General features: G+C 37.1%; 2 protein-coding genes and 1 long non-coding RNA gene across 4 annotated transcripts in view; 2 read left to right on the forward strand and 1 right to left on the reverse strand.

The window, feature by feature from the left end:
* LOC107657730 (MAGUK p55 subfamily member 5-A) overlaps window positions 1-7483 on the forward strand; it is a 12011-nt gene extending 4528 nt beyond the window's left edge. The window contains exons 4-14 of the mRNA XM_016445961.1: window positions 2247-2324; window positions 2546-2695; window positions 2793-2954; window positions 3104-3181; window positions 3282-3465; window positions 3573-3644; window positions 3726-3797; window positions 4480-4647; window positions 4726-4928; window positions 5179-5289; window positions 6398-7483. Coding sequence (XP_016301447.1) covers window positions 2247-2324; window positions 2546-2695; window positions 2793-2954; window positions 3104-3181; window positions 3282-3465; window positions 3573-3644; window positions 3726-3797; window positions 4480-4647; window positions 4726-4928; window positions 5179-5289; window positions 6398-6574 — 1455 coding nt within the window. The 3' untranslated portion in view covers window positions 6575-7483. The remainder of the gene's footprint in view (window positions 1-2246; window positions 2325-2545; window positions 2696-2792; window positions 2955-3103; window positions 3182-3281; window positions 3466-3572; window positions 3645-3725; window positions 3798-4479; window positions 4648-4725; window positions 4929-5178; window positions 5290-6397) is intronic.
* LOC107657758 (uncharacterized) overlaps window positions 1-7556 on the reverse strand; it is a 14227-nt gene extending 6671 nt beyond the window's left edge. The window contains exons 1-2 of the long non-coding RNA XR_001630716.1: window positions 7481-7556; window positions 771-773 (exon numbers count right to left, since the gene is read on the reverse strand). This is a non-coding gene — a long non-coding RNA (uncharacterized LOC107657758). The remainder of the gene's footprint in view (window positions 1-770; window positions 774-7480) is intronic.
* A 4589-nt stretch (window positions 7557-12145) lies between these two features.
* On the forward strand, window positions 12146-15798 carry LOC107657741 (eukaryotic translation initiation factor 2 subunit 1-like). 2 transcript variants are annotated; one of them, XM_016445975.1, is made up of 7 exons: window positions 12146-12314; window positions 12546-12853; window positions 12934-13013; window positions 13699-13850; window positions 13954-14158; window positions 14993-15136; window positions 15264-15798. In XM_016445975.1, exons 2-7 carry the CDS (start codon window positions 12613-12615, stop codon window positions 15387-15389), a joined length of 948 nt encoding a protein of 315 aa, XP_016301461.1. In that variant the 5' UTR covers window positions 12146-12314; window positions 12546-12612; the 3' UTR covers window positions 15390-15798. The 2 variants fall into 2 exon arrangements, with proteins under 2 accessions (XP_016301461.1, XP_016301455.1); XM_016445969.1 differs by having other exon boundaries at window positions 12602-12853.
* Window positions 15799-17209: the final 1411 nt, after the last annotated feature.

The raw sequence follows: 17209 nt of genomic DNA on the forward strand, positions 1-17209 counted from the left end.
TGTCAGTTGTTTGTGAACTAAATCTGCTGTAAAGGGTGATCTATTTAAGGCCCACTGAAATCTTGAATGCAGACACATCAACATCAAGTGTCTCTATGTTTTAGGTAAAAAAAAAACGAAACATTAAAATATTCCCTGCACGTTCATATTCCCCGCTGCCGTAATGTAAACAGTTTTATTAAAATGCTACGCATTTAGCCCTATGTGACGTCTGTTTTTATATTGTTTATCAACAGTATAAATGTTTTTACTTAAGTACATAAAAAATCGAGTACTTTTGTACTTTGACACGAGTAAAATTGAAGGAGTACTTTTACTTTTACTGAAGTAATATTTTATTATACGTATCTGTACTTTTACTCAAGTACTTGATGTGTGTACTTTGTCCACCACTGCTAATCACAGGAAAATTACATCTTGACTTTGCTGGTTGGCTGATGGCACCTGTTTATAATCCTGAGTAAAGGAAGTTCAGGAGATCTGACATTTTATAGCGGTCCAAATAATTGGCTAAATGAGTATGTGCACAAATGAAGCTGATATTTGTTGAAAAGGCTCTTTAGTTGGAATCAGTGTTGTGTGAAGTGCTAACGAGAGCCTGATAAACTCATGGTTGTTGTTTTTGGTTCTCTCACTCGGTGCAGGACAATACAAGACAGAGAGTTGCTCTGTCCTCCGCATTCATTAAGACACAGAGATCCACTGACCTGTGCTGTGCTCTCACAGTAATACACTCTCTCATGGGGCAGGTTACCAGAGCCAGTGTGGACTGTCTTTTAAAATGTGGGCACATCCCATACAGAACTCTTGTATATTATCCCCTTATTTTCTCATAAATACTGTATTTTTCAAAGTTCTCCAAAAATGTCCCTTTTATACTGCATGTTCTCCATCTGTAACTGATTTGAACATGGTGGAATACAACGACTTGTAACTGTAGGATCATTTCCAAAACCTCTCCAAGTCCCCCATTGCTTTGACCCCTTGATACAAAGCTGCACTTTGTGTTTACAAAAACCTAAAGGAATCTTGCTGAAATCCGGAGCCCTACTTTCTGTTACTGTGTTGCTTCACTGTGGTACAATCTGAAAGTAAACAACATCGTTCTCTCTGTGTTGTGCAGAAGTCATATGGATCATTTCTCACTCCTTTGCCACAATGTGATTTTGTATGACTGTTGTCATCCGAGATTGTGTGCATGGTTAGCACAGTTTAATTTCCTCAACGAGACCTTTCTAAGTAAAACTGAATATTTATACAGAAATAATGTAAAACTGGACTTGATTTCATCCATGAGGATTTCTTTAGATCTTAGTAGGTTGTGATATTTTTGGTTAATATTTTTCCACATTTGTCAGCAGAATAAAGGCATTTCAGAGGTAGAGAAAGTTGTTACATTTTGATGACACTGTGAAATATTTAATTTTTTTCTTTAGACTATGCCCTGATGATTCAAGCATAATAAGACCTGGGACATTTATTTAAAAAGTGAACACCAGCAGTTTTAATTTCCTAATATATCTGTGAAATCATAAACATGAACTACCGTTCAAAGTTTGGGGTCAGCAATTTTTTTTGGAAAGAAATTAATACTTTGTCAGAATGGGTAAATTAAATTCATCAGAAGTGTCAGTAAAGATGTGTAATGTTTACTATTTCAAATAAATGCTGTTCATTTTAACTTTCTATTCATCCAAAAAAATCCTGAAAAATATGAATCACAGTGTTTACTAAAATATTAGGCAGCACAACTGTTTTAAACATTGATAATAATAATACTAAGATAATGTTTCTTGTGCACCAAATCAGGATATCAGGATCATGTGACACTGCAAGAAATTCAACTTTGCCGTCATATGATAAACTTACATTTTTAAAATGTTAAAATAGAAAATATACATATTATATATTTTTTAAATATATAAAATATATATATATTAGTACTTTAGTACTTTATTTAGTCATTTATATTTATTTTAATAATAATGTTTCACAATATTACTGTTTTACTATATTTTGGTTCAAATAAATGCTTTGGTAAGCATACAAGACTTGTTTCAAAAACCTGAAAAAACTTCCTAGTCCTAAACATTTGATTGGTAGTGTATATCATAAAATTGAAATGCATTTTGTCAAAGGTGTTCAAGTCAAATCTAGCTATTTCTACTACTATACTTTAAGGCATAATAAATGTAGTAGTGTTGTATTGCTGTAATGACTTGATGTTGTTGAATCTGTCATCACAGGTGGAGGTCATGATGCACAACAGCTCGCAGAAGGAAGGACTTGAGCTAAGCACCCTGCTCAAAACTCCTCACATGCAGGTCTGTTTACATCACATGCACACACATCCCCCAATTCCCCCATGTCTCCTCTATGTTGCTGTGCCGATGCCCACGGCTGTGATCGCAATCCCTGTCTCAGAGCCTGAACTCTTTTGAACTCTATAACATGACGTTGAGGTCAGACTCATGTCTACTCTGTAGAACTCAGTGGCTTTCATCCTGAATATAACCCATCATCTCTGGCTCTCCATATCCTCCAGGCGCTTATGATGGCCCATGACAGTGTGGCTGAACAGGAGATGCAGCTGGAGCCTCTTGTTCCTTCTGTCAATCAAAGTGAGACTCTCACCCAGTGGGGCGGGGAGACTGTCAAATTCGTGCGGATTGAGAAAGCAAAGGACATCCCATTGGTGAGGACGTTCTTTCATTGTTTTTCCCCAGAATATTATGCACTTCTTGACATATGACCTGTATTTTAACTTAATGTGCACATGTGTATTTATGCAGGGAGCGACTGTTAGAAACGATATGGATAGTGTGGTCATCAGCCGCATTGTGAAAGGAGGAGCGGCAGAACACAGTGGCCTTCTGCATGAAGGAGATGAGATCCTGGAGATCAACGGTGTGGAAATCCGTGGCAAAGATGTCAACGAGGTCTTCGACATCCTGGTAATTAATTTTAAAGAAGGATGAGAGGAAGAAGTCTGTTAGGTTTTTGATTATAAAACACTTAAGCGTTTGTAAGTACTGATTGAAGTATCCAAAAACATTCTTAGGCCACTGAACACTGAATGTTGTTGTTTTTTTCATGTTCACAGGCAGACATGCATGGCGTACTGACTTTTGTTCTCATTCCCAACGCGCAGACCAAACCACCTCCTATTAAAGAGACTGTGGTGAGGCCTTCAGTCAGAACTAAATGAATTACTGCTCGAGTAAAACAATGCATACATAAAAGTAATCAATGATCAAACCCATATCCTTGCATTCACCCAGATGCATGTGAAGGCACATTTTGACTACGACCCCTCAGATGACCCCTACGTTCCGTGTCGAGAGCTCGGCCTGTGCTTTCAGAAGGGAGATATCCTCCACATAATCAGTCAAGATGACCCTAACTGGTGGCAAGCCTACAGAGATGGGGATGAAGACAACCAGCCACTTGCTGGCCTGGTCCCTGGTACCGTATCTCACGTGCTATTCTGTGGATCCAGATTTGTGTTTAAATATTTCTGCCTAGTTTTATTTTACATTGACGTACATGTCTTTTTCTTACTGATTGTCCAGGCAAAACTTTCCAGCAGCAGAGAGAGGCAATGAAGCAAACCATAGAGGAGGATAAAGAGCCTGAGAAATCAGGTTAGGGTCGCAGAACTCGTGCACACTCTTAAGCGCATACATGCGCAGTAGTTCTCATTAACACTCAACTTATTTTGACAGGAAAACTTTGGTGTGCTAAAAAGAACAAGAAGAAGCGAAAGAAGATGCAATACAATGCTAATAAAAATGATGGTGAGTCTCTTCAGACAAACACTGGAATGAAAATGTACATGCTGAGGGGTCTCTCCACACCTGTGAGGACTCCGATGAAACTTTTTATCATGTGCTTCATGTACAGAATTTAAGAGTAACAGCAATGTTTTCCACAGCATATCCTAAATTCTAAAGTACTTCAGTTTTGACGAACAGTATAGCATATAGCCTTTCAAATGATGTGCTATTTGATATTGTGAACACAGGCGCTTGTCTTGATATATGTGCCCTGGAATGTTTCATCCTCATTCACTATCTGCGTGATTTCTCTCCAGAAGTTATGACAGATAAAAATGTCTGTGTACTTGAACTAAAACTTTGTACTGAAACTAAGCCTTGTGTGTCTCTTTCCACCATATGAGCACTTGTCAGCATGGGCATCTATTGTTGTTGCGGTCTCCAGTATTTGTTCCATTTCTTTTGTGACTTTAAAGCAGTGGCCCGTGTTGAAAAAACTGCAGTTACTCCAAACAATTTCAAGGCATGTGCGAGCTGAACGTACAGAGAGTATGCACAGTTAGAAAAATCAGACTGTGTATAAAATACACACGTGTTTTACTGATGTTGAAATTTACATCACGTAGACTTGACCGCATACCTTAGTATACGCATAAAAGCCAAAGTATACTTTGGGCTTAAAGTGTTTTCTCTTGCTCTGCAGACTTTGATAACGAGGAGATTCTCACATATGAAGAAATGGCACTATATCACCAGCCAGCCAATCGCAAGCGGCCCATTGCTCTCATCGGCCCACCAAACTGTGGTCAAAATGAGCTCCGACAAAGATTCCTCTCCAGTGAGCCGGACAGGTTTGCTGGCGCTGTTCCTCGTAAGTATCAGAAAACAAACTGTTTATCAGCCTGTGCTACTCAGTAATGTCCTAAGCAACAAACTCTCTTTGCCACAGACACCACGCGAAGCCGTCGCGATATCGAGGTGAATGGCCGCGATTATCACTTTGTGTCCCGTCAGGCCTTTGAGATGGACTCTGCGGCAGGGAAGTTCATAGAGTCTGGAGAGTTTGAAAAGAACCTCTACGGCACCAGCACAGACTCAGTCCGACAAGTCATCAACACGGGCAAAATCTGCCTTCTCTGTGTACACACTCAGGTGAGATGGACCACTTTACTGCAGAGTTTAGCTGCAACACACCTGCCTGGAAGCTTCTAGTGATCTTTAAGACCTTGATTATCTGGTTCAGGTGTGTTTAATTAGGTTTGGAGCTAAACTCTGCTGGAAGCTGGCCCTCCAGGAGCAGAATTGGACACCTCTGCCTTAGCATTTTAGCGGCAAATTTTGAAAATCAAGTACCACATGCTTGTTGGATTGTTATTATTCACTATTTCTTCTACCTTTTTAGTCTTTGAAGGTATTGCGCAGCTCAGACCTCAAGCCCTACATTATCTTCATTGCTCCTCCATCCCAGGAGCGATTGAGAGCCCTCTTAGCAAAAGACAACAAAAACCCAAAGGTAAACATCGGCCCTGAAAGATCAACTCTCAGGAGCCATTCACAAAGAATGTTTTCGCATTCCACTGTGCTGATTTCCATTGTTTTTCTATGTAAGCATTAGAGCTGCGACGATAAATCGATGCAGAATTGATTCGTGGATCGATTCTGAGATCTTCCGAATGCATCACGATTCTCTCTGGAATCGATTCTGAGCTTAGATTTTAACAGCAGATGGCACTCTAATCTAGTTTTTATCCGCACACTCAAATGCTCATGAAGAAGAGTGCCTGTGCGTACGGCTGAGTCCTGAGACCTCAGCTCAGAATGCTTTTATGACATGAGATTAATGTGAACACAGCCCATTGTGAACACCCTTGTAATTCACTTCAACCATTTCGAATTTTAGGAATAATTATTTTAGGTTCAAGTGTGTGTAAGGATTTGGAAACAAGCAGAGTACGGCTGTTTCTAAAGCATGCAGTGCCATCTTCTGTTCAAAACTAAGCTCAGAATCGACTCGAGAAAGAATCGCGATCCATTCGGAAAATCTCAGAATCGATGCTGAATCATTTCTCGATTCGCGATGCATTGATTTATTTTCCCAGCCCTAGTAAACATGCACTAGACAAACGTCTTACACCTGTGTGCCTGAGTCTCAAGCCTGTGCATGAAATGGCACTGAAAATATTTTAATTAATTTGTTTCCAGTCAAAAAAGGCCAGCCTTTTTACATTTTTGGATTCAATCTGTTTGTAAAGTTCTTTCTGTTGTGGTCGAAGGCCTCGTTGATCTGAGCTTATGCACCTCAGTTTTTGAGTAAAAAAAGCATTATTTGGGGCAATGTTCACTCAAAAACTGAGATGCATATGCTCATATTAATGAGTCCTACGAATAATCAGTAAGTTTTAGTCCACTGCAATAAGATTTAACTAGCATTTTAGGAAAAAGAAAATCATCTCTGGGTCAAAATGACCAGAACACAACATGAGGATTAAAGAACGCATCTCGAGGCCTTGCATTTTTTTCCCCCCATTCCCCTGCCTTCTATCTCTGTGTGAACCGGCCCTTTGGACTACTACTCCCATTCTCATGGTTTCTCTTTTGTTTGTTTTTTTCTGTTTTTTCAGCCCGAGGAGCTGAGAGACATCATCGAGAAGGCCCGTGAGATGGAGCAGAACTACGGCCACTTGTTTGACGCTGCCATCGTGAACACCGACCTGGACAAGGCCTACCAGGAGCTGCTGCGTCTCATCAATAAACTAGACACTGAACCTCAGTGGGTCCCCTCATCCTGGCTGCGTTGAGATGAAGCCCACTCACAGCGACCCCTCCACAGACGGGTGTAAATGAAAAGCAGACTGTTTGTGAATCGCACACTCTCGGGTTCCATAGAGTTGACTGAAAGCCACCGTTTTTCCACTACAGGATTCAACACTAGATAAGGACACTACTACGCCCCCTCAGACCTCGCCAGAAGTGTCTGCACTGCGCTGTCAGCAGGCTGAGGGAATAAGAGTTTTTATGTCAGAATTCGTTCGATCATGATGTGTTTTTGAGTCCGGTTACCCACATTCCATTGAGAGTTACCAGCACTTGGTGCGGCAGTAGAATTAGGGCTTCTATACTGCTTTTGATAACTATTTATGATTGTAAATATTCTATATGTATTTTAAAAGACGTTTTTGGACAAATGTGGAGGGTTTACGTTGTGGGAAAGCAACTTTACTAAAAGTCACTTTTAAAAGTTCAATGAGATATTCAGACTCCAGAATAGTTTGGGCTCCCTGACATTATTAGTGGACAAAGACATTCATTCACTCTGTTCTCTCCTCTTTCACCCTGAAACTCTGATGTACAATGTTACAGTGAGTTCAGTGCCCATCTGAACAACTCTTTCAAGCTTACAAGACACTAAAAGGGATAAATGTCAACGCGACTGATGCCTTCTATCCCTGTGGCGCCTTCTATCCCTGTGGCGCCTCCTCAGTGTTCCTATGGCAAGCAACACTGTGATTATGACAGAGGTACACTTCAGGTTTTTTGAGAGTTTGCGAGGCCACATCTGAACACAGCTGCAAGATGGAAGTGGCTAAATGTAAGTCTATGCTCTCTCAGTATTCACATGCACTTCCAGCACTCAGAAGTGTAACCAGTATTGTAAACAGAATTTGACAGCAATACAGTGAGGTTCACCATCTGGGCGTCAGCACGGCCTAGTCTTAGTCAATGCTTCTGCACAATTTGAAATGTTTCGTTTGTGATTTGTTTTTGAGTGGATTTGAAGGTTCTGTGTTGTTTTAACTTGTGGTAATGCTCTACATTATTAGGATCTCATGAAACCTGCCAAGAACATGTCCTGGTCTTATTTCGCCCTAAATCAGAAAGAAAAAATCCCTTTTTCTTTTGTTTTCTTTCTTTTTTTTGTGTTCTTAAAATTACAGTATGCAATATGAAAAAAATTAGCAACATAAAATATTTGACCTTAATTTGCACTTATAAAATCATGCAATGTATAGGTTGTATTATTATAATAAAGTCAAAATGCTGTTCAGACATTAGAATCTAATCTGAATCACTTTTGAGAATAAAAACAAAAATACAATAAAAAGACAAGAAGAAATGCTTAATTTTTGTGAAAAAATGTGGTCCAAACACAGGCTTCATTTTCTTTGCACACAATATATATGTTTTTCTGTTTGGTTTTGGGCAGTAATCTTACCTGGACATGTTTCATGAATTTTTCCCATTGGTTTGAAACATCAGCTCCATGTTGAGGTGAGATGTGTGTTCTGAGTGTATGCTTATGAACGCATGATTTTTGGGGAATGTTTAGCCCATGAGTGCAAATGCTGGAAGAGAGGAACACTTGATCTTGATGGACAAGATCAAGATAAAGAAAAGCTGTGTGCGTGTGTGAGAGAATGTGTGTGTGCACATGATTGGTAACAACTCTTTTAAAAGAAGGACCGTCAGTTTTTGCAGACAAGTATTATCTCCATTGCTGATTCAAGCACACACTGGAAACAGCTTTACGGAGATTTGTTCAGCAGAACTGTTTTTAGTTTATTTTTTCATTAAGATGATCAATGTGTATTTAGAATGCAACCTAAATATTTTTTTAATGTACAGAATAGCTCAGCCACTAGGAAACACACCGCTGAGGTTTTTACTCTTGTGCACTACACTTTGGTGTGTGTTGTGAGTGTGGACAGAGCCAGTAACCCGCTGTGCAACACCTCAGTCTCATGTGATCTAGTTACATGCCAGTCAACTGGAAGTAGAATTAATGAATGTAAAAGAAGAATCACCTTTCCTTCTCGACTGTTTTTGTATGAATTATACTTTAAGTGAATTAAAGCCCAGATTAATAGTGTTTATCTTTTTTTCTTTATAGATGAGATGGCAATTTTATTAGCTCATTATGATTCTGCATGATGCTTTTTATTATATATATATATATATATATATATTTTCTTTGTCCTACATGGACCCGTTGTTATAAAAGCTGCAGTGTTATTAGTTTTTTTTACATTTCTGAGCCAAATCTCAGAATTATCCTATGGTGTTACTGTCTCAAGCATGGTTCATTAAATTACAACTTTTATCAATTAAAAAGAAAAACATAAAAATGTTAATAAATACCTCCGGCATAATTGTACATGTGCCTATTTTAGTAAATGGCAATCATTTTTTTCATCCATATATTTCTGAAAGCGTAGGAACTTGATACATTTTGTCTCTGAAAAGCATGTCCTATGGTGTGACACCATATCCTGATTTTAAATCAGCCAATTCCAGAAAAAAATTAAATTAGTTGAAGGACCTCATTCATGATTATGTTACTGAAGCCCCCTGTGAAGCCCATGACGTGCACATGGTCAATTTTTGTCTCAGAATTGTTCAAATATTTACCTTGTTTGGAACCACTATAAAAGTGTTACGTTTTGTTGTCCTTTGGTGTGACACCCTTAAATTATATACTTGAATTAAAAACTGCATGTTAAACTACATAATCATGGAAAATTATGCAAATGTGTCTTGCTAACTGCTAATGACAGGTTAGCTCGGAATAGCAAGGACATCAACTGACACAAAAGACTGAAACATCCTTTGGTGTGACAGATAATGTCCACTGGTGTGACGCCAGTACTGTCACACAACAGGACAAAGATGTCACACAAGAGGACAAGGTTTCTTTAAGAAGCATTTTAAATAATTAAATAAGATTTGTTTAACTGCTTTTTAGTATTTTTTGAACATTTTCAGTGTTCTTAAATGCAATAATTACATTAAACTATTTTCTGATGTATTTGCAGAAAACTTATACTGTTATAAAGTGTCATGAAAAGAAGTATAAAATGTGATACTTTGTTTTTGAAACAGAAAGAATTGAGGGTGAGAAATTAGTGGAAGACAGAGGACACAGAAATATAGACAGAAAAGTAACGGATCCACGCAGAAGGGAGGAGATCCTAAGAGAACAATGCAGAAAGTAAATGGAATCAAAATGATTCCTTAAAAAGAGTAGAGTTTAAAAAGTATATAGCATATAGTTAAAAAAAATGTATTCACATCTTAATGAATATAGTTTGAATATCAATCATATTTAGCTGTGCCGCACATGCAGCAGGGGGCTGGAAGAGTTTCTGTAACATACTGATTGACTAAGACTGATTTTGTTGATTAAAATAATTTTTTGTTTTGTTTAAAATACATGTTGATATTGTTTGTATCAAAATTAAACTTACTTTCTCCTTTGACATGTTCAAAATTAAATAGAAATAATTTAATATTGATTAATAAATTAATATAAACTACCATTTCTGTCCTTTAGTGTGATGTAATGTCCTATGGTGTGACATAAAAGAACCACAGATTTGTTTTTATCTCAAAATATCTTTAAAAAAAAAAGTTGATTATTGCAACAGGGGATATATAATCATCACTCATCTTAAAATTTTATAATTTTCAGCCGTTTTGAACAGATGACAGCAAAGTTTGTCTTCTTGTCAAAGTTTGTCCTGAAATTGTCCAACAAGTCATGGGGAAAAAATTATGTTAATTATAATTTCATATTAAATAAATAACACTATATGAAAATAAGCATCTAACAATGAAGATAAATCTAATGCTATTTATATATTATTAAGAGGTTTTTTTTCTTAATTTTTGCTGTCATACCATAGGACAAATTTATGGTACAGTTCAGTGAAAATGTTAAAAAAAAAAAAAAAAAATGATAAAATTGATCAAGTTAGTGCCCCTTTATATTTTCTCAAAGATCAGACTTCACACTACATAAATATATGCATTTCTTTTTCAAAAAAGGTCTTTTTTTTTTTTTTAAGATTTTTTTTTTTTACTGCCTATTTGTCAACTACCCATATTCGGTCATGGCCAAAAGTTTTGGCAGTGACAAATTTTGTGTTTTGCAAAGTTTGCTGCTTCAGTATCTGTAGATAATTTTTCCACGTTTCTATGGTATTCTGAAAAACAATGATAAGCATATAAGTTTTAAAGGCTTTTATTGGCAAAAATATATATAATGAGTCAATATTTAGTGTTGACCCTTGTTCTTCATAACCTCAGCAATTCGCTCTGGCATGCTGGATATTAGCTTCTGGGCCAAATCCTGGCTGACCAAAAGTTTTGGCAGTGACATAAATTTTGTGTTTTGCAAAGTTTGCTGCTTCAGTATTTGTAGATTATTTTTCCAAGTTTCTATGGTATAATGAAAAACAGTTTTAAAGGCTTTTATTGCCAAAAAAATATAATGAGTCAATATTTACAGTGTTGACCCTTGTTCTTCATAACCTCAGCAATTCGCTCTGGCATGCTGGATATTAGCTTCTGGGCCAAATCCTGGCTGATGGCGATCCATTCTTGCCTTATTAGCTCTCGGGGTTGATCACAATTTGTGTGCTTCTGCTTGTCCACTCGCCTTTTGAGGACTGACCACAGGTTCTCTATGGCATTGAGATCCGGGGAGTTTCCTGGCCATGGATCCACAATTTCACTGTAATGATCTTCGAGCCACTCTTGCTTTGTGACATGGTGCTCCATCATGCTGGAAAATGCACATGGATGGCCTCAGGATGCTTCACCGTTGGCCACGTCACAGGACTCATGGTAGCGTTCACCTTTTCTTCTCCGAACATTGGATTTTCCAGATCTCCCAAACAGTCGGAAGGGAGCTTCATCAGAGAAAATAACTTGAAAGATCATAAAAAAATAAAAGCAGAACTTCAGTCTGTCCTTGACGTTTTTGTTGGAGAGAAGTGGCTTCTTTGCTGCCCTTCTTGACACCAGGCCGTTGTCCAAAAGTCTTGGCCTCACTGTGCGTGCAGATGCTCTCACACCAACCTGCTGCCACTCCTGAGCAAGCTCTGCACTGCTGGTGACACAATTCCAGCTGACTCCTCAGGAGGAGACGGTCCTGGAGCTTGCTGGACACTCTGGGACGTCCTGAATACTTATCCGGTAAACGGTTCTTTCAGGTGCAATATTTTTGTAGCAATTTCCTTGAATGTGAGGCCATTTTGATGCAAAGCGCTGATGGCTGCATGTGTTTCTTTGGAGGTAACCATTGCTAACAAGAATATATATGTATGTATGTATATCTATTTATTATGTGTAGCTATATATAAATACACACACATGCATGTATATATTTCAGGAAAATATGTTATGTTTATATATTAAATATATTTATTTATAATATAAATTACATGAATATAAATATAGACAAAGAACAAAGAACAAAAGATGCACGAACTCAGACATTTTGTGAGTCATTGGCATGTCGCTTTTATTCGCAAGTGTGCCTCCGGATCACTAGAAGGCGGTGCAGAGCATCTTAACACAATACGAACAAAAGAATGACTTCCTCTTCCGCCTGATTTTCAACATGCTGATGAAATAGATAGCAGAGAAACCGCTGTTCAGTTTTCCTTCTTATTTTGTATCTTTGCACTTGGATTCTCATCATCAAATAAAGGACATTAAGTAAATTCCAGTACACATTTATTCTAACGTTATATATCGGTAAGTTAAGTGAAAGAGAGTTTAGTTGTAATGGCAGAAAGTGGTGTGGTTTGTGTTGAATTGTTGAACTGTATCTTTTCCTCTATTTGTTTATCAATTATAGTTTATAGTTTACCGTATGTTTGATGGACAGCTTTTGTGTCTCAATTCTTAACGCTTTACAGACGTTTTCTATGAACATAACTGTTTAACGTTACCTGAGTGACAAGCTTTTCTTTGGCTGTCTCAAAGCCTATTGAGCTTTCTACACAGACCGCATTAGACTCACATTAGACGGTTTCCCTCAGCCAGGATCAAGATGCCAGGACTCAGCTGTAGATTCTACCAGCACAGGTTTCCAGAGGTGGAAGATGTGGTGATGGTCAATGTCAGGTCGATAGCAGAGATGGGCGCCTATGTGAGTCTGCTGGAGTACAACAACATCGAGGGGATGATCCTGCTCAGCGAGCTCTCCAGACGACGAATCCGATCCATCAACAAACTCATCCGGATCGGACGCAACGAGTGTGTGGTGGTGATTCGTGTGGATAAAGAGAAAGGCAGGGCTGTGTTTGAAACTTATGTTTCTTGATTTTTTTCTTCTTCCTCCTTTTAACCTGTGATATCCATATTTCCACAGGCTACATTGATTTATCCAAAAGAAGAGTATCACCTGAAGAGGCCGTTAAATGCGAAGACAAGTTCACAAAATCTAAAACGGTGAGTATGACTTGTCTGTTTAATGGTGAATACACTTTGACCAGAGCTGATCACATCTCAAAATCCATACATTTCAGCTTGAGTTGTCAAAAATTATGATGTAAGCGTAAGTAGCTAAACTTTTCATATTTGACAGCTGTGTTATGACAGAAATGTTTAACGACTGACGGTAATGCCATTTTCAGCATATTAGGCATAAGGTTAAGAATGAGTGTGTGCATATTGTGAATGAATATAATGAACTTGGTTACACCTTACTGATAATCTTTCAGTAAATTATCATCAGACCTATACTAGAACATGGTAAAACGTGTGTCTGTTAATAGTATTTAATGGATCTGAGCTAATATAAACTAACAATGAACAGTTGTATTTTTTCTTAACTAATGTTAAGAAAGATTGCTGTAACAGATGTATTGCTCGTTGTTAGTTTATGCGTTTGCTAATGTTAACTAATGGGACCTTATTGAAAGGCATTACTAAATTTAGTAATTCTAAACCCAAATGCCAGTTTTCACTGACAGAGATGAAAATGAATTCTGACACTGTTTTAAAGCCATTGTTATCCTATCTTTGCCCTCCAGTCAATCCCACTTAGCAAGCTGAATTCAGCCTCTCTATTTCTAAAACCTATGGTCTCATAGATGTTGTTTGTGTGTGTATATATATGTGTATATTGTTATAGGTTTACAGCATTTTGAGGCATGTAGCTGAAGTCCTAGAGTACACCAAAGATGAGCAGCTAGAGAGTCTGTACCAGCGAACCGCCTGGGTGTTCGATGAGAAGTACAAGCGGCCTGGATACGGTGCCTATGACATCTTTAAGCAGGTTGTGTCGTAAGTATGCATTCATCAATCAAGTATTGACTATGAAATGACTTGTCACTAAAATGACTAAAATGTTTTTATATCACAATTGCGTAAATTGCATTCTGGGCAGAGACACGTCCATTTTAGATGGTCTGGATTTGACGGAGGAAGAAAGGGCCGTTCTGATTGATAACATCAACAGACGACTCACTCCACAGGCTGTTAAAATAAGAGCGGACATTGAGGTGGCCTGCTATGGCTATGAGGGCATCGATGCAGTGAAAGATGCTTTGAGGGCTGGACTGAAGTGTTCGACAGAGTGTATGCCAATCAAGGTAAGTACCACATTTTTTTGTTCTGGTTATATACATTTACTCAAAAATGCATTAAAAAAGCAATTCATACACCCAGTAACTTGAATACACTTTATGATGATTGTTTTTTTTAATTATTATTTCTTAATTAAAAAGCCTCATTAAAAGAATCAAATTCTTGAAAAGAAAACCGTAAGTGGCATAAAATTGATTAAAAATGTGAGGCATTTAAAAAAATATATTGTTAGTAATTTAAAATGTTTGTCAGTCATGTGGTCAAGGTTAAAAAGACTTCAAATAAATAAATATTAAAAAATCAAATAATTTGACAAGTTTTAAAATGCAAGGTTCGTTCAAGTTGTAAAATGTCATGTTGTGCAACTCCCCAAAAATGTAATGATATATTTATTAAATAATTGTACAATTTAAATTAATTTAAAAATGTCAAATAATTAAAAGTAATTCAAATGATTGAAATTTAATTAAACTTTTAAAATAATTAATTTCAATTCATACTATATAAAATATTAGGGAATCTGTTTTATTACAATTTTACTATATATATATATATTATTTTTAAATAAAAAAATGAACCTTTAAAGATTAAGAACCTTAAAAGTATATTTAAAAACATTTAAAATAAAAACATTAAGATGTGCATGCTTGCTTGTCTTTAAGATGTAAGGAAGAATGTACTTTTTACTTGTTACACCACACAACATTTTTAGAATTATTAAATATAAACTTGTTGTGTGAAAATGGTTCCCGAAAACTTTTTCTTAAAACGGATGAAACCATCTAGTAGGCGCTCCTAGTGATCCAGATTTGCTCACTATTTCATTGCTTTTGTTGCAGATCAACTTGATTGCCCCTCCGCGCTATGTTATGACCACAACCACGCTAGAGCGCACAGAGGGCCTTTCTGTGCTCAATCAGGCCATGGCTGTCATTAAAGAGAAGATCGAAGAGAAGAGAGGCGTCTTCAACATTCAGATGGAGGTGAGAAATGATCATGATTTCCCATTTTTCTGGCATGGAGACATTGCTAACTGAAACTTTAGTTCAGTATGCTGCTATAAATCTTGTTGTATTGAATAGCATTGACCTTGTTTCGATATCCCTGCAGCCAAAAGTGGTAACGGACACAGATGAGACAGAACTGGCTCGGCAGTTAGAGCGGCTGGAGAGAGAGAATGCAGAGGTGGATGGAGACGATGATGCAGAGGAGATGGAGGCCAAGACTGATGACTAGCTTAAAGAAACACAATAAACCAGCATTGCTATAATCGTTCAGGAGTCTTGAGAGTTACAGTCAATTGTTTATCATACCACACAGACCGAAAAGCATTGCTTAAATAATATTAAGCAGATTATGGGTGAATTGTGGCAGGCAGTGAAAGTAGATCGTACATTCGAGGACGTTTGCTTATAAGATGAGTTGTGGGAGAAATGTCTTCCATGAACACTAGAGTTTGGCTTGGAGTATTAAAAATACAGATACCATTTCAACAGTGTGGTTGTTTTAAGTGACCTTCTGTCTCCAGCCTTATTCAAGAAAGATGCAGTTTGTGGTGAAATGACTTTTTTCTTTATCAGAGTTTACTTTTCTTTATCAAAGTCCTCTGTGGATGCATAACTAATAAAAATGAGCATTTTTCCCAAAGCATTTGTCATGTATTTTTTGTTTTATTATTATTATTTATTTTTGCTGCCTTTTTTGGTTAAGATGTTAGATATGTTATGGAATCCTTCACTAAATGAATAGTATTTGAGCAGATACACTACCGTTCAAAATTTTGGGGTCAGTAATGTATTAAATTGATCAGAAGTGACAGCAATGACATTTATAATATTACAAAAAAATTATATTTCAAATAAATGACTTTTATATTCTTTATATAGTATATTATATTCTAAGAGTCCTGAAAAATTCAGCTTTGCCATCACAAGTATAAATTAGATTTTAAAATATTGTCTCGGAATTATAAGGTTCTTTCTGACATTTTTGTCAAAATTGAGTTCTTCACATATACTTATTCTGTGACCACGAATTTACATTGTGATTTATTCATTTATTTTATGTTGTGTACATTTTGGGAATTTTTATTAAAAAATAAAACCTACAAAGTATATGGAATGCAAAAAACTGAAGCTAGTCCTAATAATAATTTACATATACTTATTCTGTGACCACGAATTTACATTGTGATTCATTTATTGTATGTTGTGTACATTTTGGGAATTTTTATTAAAAAATAAAACCTACAAAGTATATGGAATGCAAAAAACTGAAGCTAGTCCTAATAATAATTTCTTCTATAGCATTGTTACAACCAGATCACACTCATATTTCCTCTTGACGTGTTTTACAATGTTGTTAAATGTATGTTACACAAGAACGACTAGTTTGCATTAGCCGTTTACTATCATACCGGTGTATTCACTGGTTAATGTTCCACTGCAGAGCAAAGTGGCATGTTTCAACAACAGCAACAACAAAAATCAGTGGAAACAGCTTTTTAATGTAGCGATAGCCTCCACCCGTGAAAATGAGGGTTTTTACATCAAATATCGCCAAAGAAAGTGCCGTTCTAGACTCAGTGTGTAATGCAGTCTCACATAGAAAGATGGCGCTGTTGTATCACAGTTTTGTCTGAAGGCTCAAACTAAAACGTAAAGTCACAAAATTTTATTCAGGTCTTCAGCATTATTAAACAAGTATTTTGCTTGTGTGTTGTGAGGATGTTGTCAGACAGTCTACCACCATCGAGCAGCTGCACGTGTGGAAGATTCCACATGTATTTGATAAACTCAGGTCAGTCTGAATGTCTGTGTTATTTTTGTTGAGCATTTGTAGGGCATTATGTTTATGGATACATACAGCTGGTTTAATGCATTTGCAAGAATTTCCACTCAGGAGTCCTAATGTCCACACGTACATTGTATTAGTTCAAGTGTGCACACTTCACAGGTTTGTCTGGCTAAATGAGACACTGGACCAGGGCTGTCCAAACTCGGTCCTGGAGGGCCGGTGTCCTGCAGAGTTTAGCTCCAACCCTAATTAAACACACC

The sequence above is a fragment of the Sinocyclocheilus anshuiensis genome, unplaced genomic scaffold (genome assembly GCF_001515605.1).
Source record: "Sinocyclocheilus anshuiensis isolate Anshui unplaced genomic scaffold, SAMN03320099.WGS_v1.1 scaffold3070, whole genome shotgun sequence".
Classification (NCBI taxonomy): Eukaryota; Metazoa; Chordata; class Actinopteri; order Cypriniformes; family Cyprinidae; genus Sinocyclocheilus; species Sinocyclocheilus anshuiensis.

Coding starts and splice junctions, on each gene's coding strand:
- LOC107657741 (XM_016445975.1), top strand. CDS start 12,613: ATGCCAGGACTCAGCTGTAGATTCTACCAGCACAGGTTTCCAGAGGTG. Junction 12,854..12,933: donor TCGTGTGGATAAAGAGAAAG/GCAGGGCTGTGT, acceptor ATATTTCCACAG/GCTACATTGATTTATCCAAA. Junction 15,137..15,263: donor TCTTCAACATTCAGATGGAG/GTGAGAAATGAT, acceptor ATATCCCTGCAG/CCAAAAGTGGTAACGGACAC.